At 41.7% G+C, this 6741-nt stretch overlaps 1 protein-coding gene across 1 annotated transcript; it reads left to right on the forward strand.

Annotated features, from left to right (window-relative positions):
* The first annotated feature begins 229 nt into the window (after window positions 1-229).
* On the forward strand, window positions 230-1294 carry LOC132270509 (uncharacterized). The gene has a single exon (XM_059771690.1). It carries the CDS (start codon window positions 230-232, stop codon window positions 1292-1294), a length of 1065 nt encoding a protein of 354 aa, XP_059627673.1.
* The last annotated feature ends 5447 nt before the right edge of the window (window positions 1295-6741 follow it).

Consider the following 6741-nt stretch of genomic DNA (forward strand, 5'->3'; position numbering starts at 1 on the left):
GTTACTTGCATTATTTATATGATTATTTACTACGTGTTTTAATTATCTGAAGAAACGTGCTTAACTACTTATTTGTTTATGTGCTTATATGTTTACGCTAAAGTGTTTCTTGTATAGTTTTGCATGCAAAGTGTTAGTATGGCATCATTTCATGTTGGGTCATCCATGGTGGACCTTGGTGTCATGTCATTGAACCGTTTTCTTATTTTATAGTGCGATACCGCCACGAATGGAACCAAGGGAAGTTGGCCCTAGGCCGACAAGGGGTGATATTGGTGAAAGCTCTAGCTCTAATCCAGCGGAGCAAGATGAAGAGGACACACTTCTTAGGGATTTGATTCCCCCGAGCGGTGTTCCCATTATAAGGGATAATGTCGAGACACCCGTTGAAGAGGGTGAAGGTTCAGCTGGACTAGCATTAAACCACTTATTGCAGAGTGCCTTGAGGGCAACAATTGCTACTCTTCCGCAACCGATACCACAACCGGTAGTTCAGGTGGAGGAGATGCTAGCGCAGAAACGTCTTAAGTTGATTTCATCTAAGTTGATGCCAGTGATGTTCGAAGGTGGTGCGGATCTAATGGAAGCGGACGACTATATGGATCAAGTTGAAACTCAATTGACTTATATGGATGTGACGGATGATTATGTGAAAATCGTCTTAGCCACTTATAAGTTTTCTAAGGATGCCAAGTTTTGGTGGAAGTCAGTCACCAACCGGCACAAGGTGGAGGAGATGAGTTGGGAGAAGTTTAAAGAATTGTTCTACGAGAAGTATTTTCTAGTTACCAAGAGATGGGAGTTAAGGGATCAGTTTATTGGCCTCATCCAAGGTAATATGTCGGTGACAGAATATGAGAACAAGTTCACCCCACTCTCTCGCTTTGCTCTAGAGATGGTGAGTAACGAAGTTGACAAGGTTCGAAAGTTTGTTTCTGGGCTTGACTACAAGATGAGACCGTTTATAACGACACAATACATCAAGGTTTATTCTGAGGCAGTGGAAAGAGCATTGATGCTAAAGGCGGAGGCCAAAGATAAATATGCAAGAAGGGAACAGTGGAAGCAAAAAAGGAATGCAGGGTCATCTTCAGAGGGATCTTCATGGAAGAGGAACATGAGTGGTTCGTCTCAGTTTCAGGGGCAGCAGTCTACACGATTCGCTCCTACCACTCCTATGCCAGCTGGGTCTGACAAGAGTGGAGTTGTTTGTTATCAGTGTCAGCAGCCTGAACATTACAAGTCCAGATTTCCTATGAACTTGACCACAGTTTCTGTGCCATCAAGAGCTTGATATGGGTGCGGCCAGCAAGGCTATTTGATTCGAGACTGTCCGAGTTAGTAAAAAGCACCAGTAGTGGCAAAGGGTCACGGCAGAGGCCATCGCAGTGGGCTACAGTTTAGTTAGGTTTCAGACCATCGCCACCACCATAGCCTTCCATGTCTTCATAGGGATCATGACCAGCTAAGAGGGATATTCCTGCTGCATCGGTGCAGCAGTCAAGTGTTCAGGTTGGCAGTTTTTAGGCACAAGCACCACAGGGATGTGTCTTTGCACTTGCACAGGCCGATGCATCTTCTGGTCCATCAGTCCTTCGAGGTATATTTCCAGTGTTTGGTTCTTGGGCTCGTGTTTTGTTTGACTCTGGTGCATCTCATTCTTTCATATCATCATCATTTGCACATGCAACAGGGTTAGAGGTCAGTTTCATAGATTAGGCATTGTGTGTTGATACGCCAGTTGGGGTTTTAGTGTCCTTGAGTCGAGTTGTGTGAGATTGTTCTATTGTGATAGCCGGGCGAACTTTTGTGTTTGACCTTATCCTCTTGGAGATGACTAGCTTTGATGTCATTCTCGGGATGGATTGGTTAGCTTCATTTCATGACAGGATCGACTGTTTTAGAGGTAGAGTCACGGTTTGCACTCCTGAGGGAGACTGTTTCTTTTTCATGGGAGATCGAAGTGATTCCCAACCTTCATCGTTGTATGGGATTCGTGGACGGAGTCGTGGTGATTACTTCTTGGCTAGTCTTCTAGTTGAAGAAGATGATATTATGGAAGAAGATTATCCTGCGGTTGCTCATGATTTTCTAGATGTGTTTCCGGAGGATTTGACAGAGTTACCTCCACACCGAGAAGTGGAGTTCGCTATTGATTTGATGCCTGGTACCTGGCACCATATTATATAGCACCAATTGAATTGGAAGAATTGAAGAAGCAGCTTAATGATTTGAGGATGAAAGGTTTCATTCGACCAAGTGTGTCACCATGGGGCGCACCGGTCTTGTTTGTTAAGAAGAAAGATGGTTCTTTGAGGTTGTACATTAATTACTGAAAGTTGAATCATGCCACCATCAAGAACAAGTACCTTTTGCCAAGGATAGATGATTTGTTTGACCAGTTAAGAGGAGCCAGTTGTTTCTCGAAGATTGACTTGAGATCTGGCTATTATCAGTTACGGGTTAGGGATGAGGATATCCCAAAGACGGCATTCCATACACGGTATGGACACTATATGTTCCTTGTTATGCCTTTTGGCTTGACTAATGCGCTAGCGGCATTCATGGACTTGATAAACCGTATCTTTCACAATTATTTGGACCAGTTTGTAGTAGTTTTCTTGGATGACATTCTTGTGTATTCACTATCTTTAGAGGAGCATGAGATCCATTTGAGTACTATGTTGCAGATTTTGCGAGAGCACCGATTGTATGCCAAATATGAGAAGTGAGTTTTGGCTACAAGAGCTGAAGTTTTTGGGGCATGTTGTCTTAGAAGGTGGAGTATCAGTTGATCCATCAAAGATTAAAGCAGTATTGAATTAGGAGCAACCCAAAAATGTTTTTGAGATCCAGAGTTTTCTTGGTTTAGCGGGTTACTATCAGAGATTTGTAAAGATTTCTCCCGTTTGGCAGCGCTTATGACTTGTTTGACCCAAAAAAGTATCAAGTTTGAGTGGAATGAAGCCTGTGAGTCATCCTTTCAGGAATTGAAAATAAGGTTAACTACGGCTCTAGTGTTGGTGATACCTGAGCGTGACTTGAGTTATATGATCTATTGTAACGCTTCACGTGATAATTTGGGATGTGTACTGATGTAGGATGGTAGAGTAGTAGCTTATGGGTCTTGACAGTTGAAGACTCATGAGTACAACTACCTTACTCATGATCTGGAATTAGCGGCCGTTGTGTTCGCTTTGAAGTATTGGAGACACTACTTAGATGGTGAGAGATTCGAGGTGTTCTCGGATCACAAAAGTCTCAAATACCTTTTCTCCCAAAAGGACTTGAATAACAGACAGAGGCGATGGGTTGAATTTTTAGAAGATTACTATTTTGATTTGCACTATCATCCGGGTAAGACAAATGTGGTAGCTGATGCCTTAAGCCGGAAATCTCGTGGAACTTTGGCCAGTTTGGCTATCCGGAAATGGAAGATGCTTGAGAGTTTGGCAGATATGGGATTGTGTTGTTACGATGAGGATGATTGCAGTGAGTCGGCATTCTTGTTTAGTCTTGTGGCTTAGCCTACTCTTGTCGGACGAGTGATTGAGTCACAGAGATAGGATCCAGATTTGGATGCCATTCACACCTTGATCTCTAGTGGTGAGACAGTGAAGGATTGGACCTTGCATGTAGATAGGGGTTTTCGGTACAAGGATTTGTTGGTTGTTCCCATAGTTTATCGTGAGGACGTTTTACGAGAGTTTCACACTTCCCGCTTTGTAGTTCATCCAGGTGGTACTAAAATGTATCACAATTTGAGACGTTAGTATTGGTGGAACGGGATGAAGAAAAATGTTGCACAGTTTGTGGCTAAGTGCCTTACCTGTCAACAGGTGAAGGCCGAGCATCAGAGACCAGCCAGTTTGTTGCAACCATTGCCTATAGCGCAGTGGAAATGGGAATAGATTGCTATGGATTTTGTGACAAGTCTTCTAAAGTCACAGAGAGGCAATGAAGTTGTATGGGTCATTATTGACAGATTGACTAAGACAACTCACTTCTTGCCTATTAAGGCAATAGATGATGCAGAAGCACTTGGTGCCCTTTATGTGAAGGAGATCGTAAGGTGGCATGTAGTTCTAGTAACTATTGTTTTGGATAGGGATGCCAAGTTCACTTCAAAGTTTTGGGAAGGACTTTAAGCAGCGTTTGGCTCAGTATTGCACCTTAGTACGGTATTCCATCCACAGACGGACGGACGGCCAGTCAGAGTCTACCATCCAAATCTTGGAGGATATACTTTGGGCATGTGTGCTTAATTTGGGAGGCAGTTGGGAGGACCACCTTCCACTCATTGAGTTTGCCAACAACAACAGTTATTAGGTGAGCATTGAGATGGCTCAATTCGAGGCGTTGTATGGCAGACCTTGTAAGTCTCCAGTTTATTGGACTGAGGTAGGCGAGACAGCCGCCTTAGAGCCTGACATAGTACTCGAGACTATCGAGAAGATTAAGTTGATTAGACAGAGATTGCTCATAGCTCAAAGCCGACAGAAGAGCTATCTTTTGAGGTAGGAGATCATATTTTTCTACGGGTTTCTTAACGGAAGGGTTTGATGAGGTTCATGAGTTTCGGGAAGAATGACAAGTTATTGCCACGGTTTATTGGACCATTTGAGATTTTGGATCATATAGGAGAGGTTGCCTACAGACTTGCTTTGCCACCACAGATGGACAGAGTCCACAATGTCTTTTATGTATCGATGCTATGGAAGTATGAGCCGGATCTATCTCATATTTTGAGTTGGGTTGATGTAGACATTGATGAGGATGTCTCCTATAAAGAGGGACCAGTTCAGATCCTTGACACATGGTAGAAGGTGTTAAGGGATAAGACGATACCGTTAGTGAAAGTTCTTTGGAAGCACCATGGAGTCGAGAAGGCTACTTGGGAACTTGAGCAAAAGGTTCACTCCAAGTACCCGGCATTGTTTTCTTCCCCAGGTATAGCTTGATTTCAGGGAAAAAATCCTTTTTAAGTTGGGGAGATTGTGATGTTTTCCATTTTTCGTCATTTTCTATTTTTCTGGAATTTTTGTTGTTGCAAGGGCATTTTTGTCTTTTTGTCGTTTTCCGTATCGGACACTGTGGAGTGTACCGATTGTGTCCAAGATTTGTCTGGGGTATTTCATTGAGCTCAGGACTCTTTGAAATGCAAGGGTTATCATTCTGACATTTTTTAGTTTTTCAGGCCGGACGGTCTCGTGTGGGACCCGTTACCGGAATTATTACATACGAGGATTTTAGTTAGGTTCATTTGCATGATATGCATTTTATTTAATGTGTTTATGTGGTAGGTGCACATATATGATTTTATGGTGAGAATTAATAAGAAAAAGAAAAAGGAAAAAAAAAAGAAAAAAAAAAGTGGGACCCACCAATATCAAACTTAAGGCCATAGGACCACATGTTTGGTCTCATTCTCCTCTCTTCCTCCCGGCACCATCTCTCTCTTTCTCTCTTTCTTGATTTTTCTTTTCTTTTTTATTTAAAACTTCAAGCTTAGATTACTCCTTCATCACTTGGTGTTTTTAAGTGCCGTTTGCGGCAAATTGAAGCTCACGAAGAGGTCTACAAGTTCATCAGAACAATTTCGTGTTTGGTGCACTCTAGGAAATTCGAGATCTAAGGCACAAATTGGGGTTTTTTGCTTAATTTGAGGTAGGGGTCTCTAATTCATGTTTTCTTGTTCTTTTGTGAGTCAATTTTTAGTTAATTGATGTTAACATGCTTAATTGAAGTTGATCTCTCTTAGAATGATTTTATTGTGGTTATAAAGTTCATGATTTTACATATATGTTGATTTGTATGAAGAACATGCCTAAGTGTTGATTTTCCCATGTCTATTGCGTTGTGAATTTGCTAGAGATGATATATGTTTACATGTATGATTTCCTTGGATTTTTGATAATGAATGCCTAATTGTATAATGTGAAAATCTCTTATTTCCATAGTATTGAAGGCATGAGACATACATACATGTCATTGGGCATGAAGGAAAGGAAATGTTTTGAAATGAATAAAAAGGGGTTTTTGGTGTAAGTTTTGATAAAAAGAATCATTGTGAAAACCCGAACACCAAGGGGGTACCGAGGATTCGTGGCGTTAATGTAGCCTAGAGAGAACTAGGGAGATCGCCCTACCGTGGTTGAGCTATCTGGGACCCAAATGATGCTGCGGGGTTACCAAGGGTTAGGGACAGTAGCCAATCCTTCTCTCGTGTCACCAAGGGGGTACTAAGGGACGGGTTACATTAACGGTTTGAAAAGTAAAGAATGGAAGTGATTTTAAGTATGGGGATCGACATACATGGCATTGTATATCATGTCACGACATTGTTTATCATGAAATTGAAATTAATGTTGTATTCCTTTCCGGCATAGCATGACCCCTATCCACTATTTCTATTCTTTATTTGGATTCACAGGGCTATAAGAAGCGTGTCTTAGGCACCACCTACTGAGCAATTTGCTCACCCCATTATATTTAACATTTTTCAGGGCACGGTAAAGAAGTGGAAGACGAGAATCCACCACCAGCTTAGTAAAGTTGACGGACTTGGACCTTTTGTGTTCGATGTGTATATTAACCCATTTTGTTGTAAATAGTATTAGGGATCATTTTGTATCTTCTACATGGTTGGAAATGGTCTTGAGACCATTCATTTGTATTTTGTGGTCTCAACTTGATCTTTAACATCCATGTATGGCCTTAAGGCTATATTTTTGATGTACG

This window comes from Cornus florida, unplaced genomic scaffold (assembly GCF_030987335.1).
Source record: "Cornus florida cultivar Cherokee Brave unplaced genomic scaffold, ASM3098733v1 CherokeeBrave_3.0.0_Hap2_Chr01, whole genome shotgun sequence".
NCBI classification, from domain to species: Eukaryota; Viridiplantae; Streptophyta; class Magnoliopsida; order Cornales; family Cornaceae; genus Cornus; species Cornus florida.

Excerpts from the sequence above, each read along its gene's own strand:
- LOC132270509 (XM_059771690.1), top strand. The coding sequence starts at position 230 with ATGGAACCAAGGGAAGTTGGCCCTAGGCCGACAAGGGGTGATATTGGT.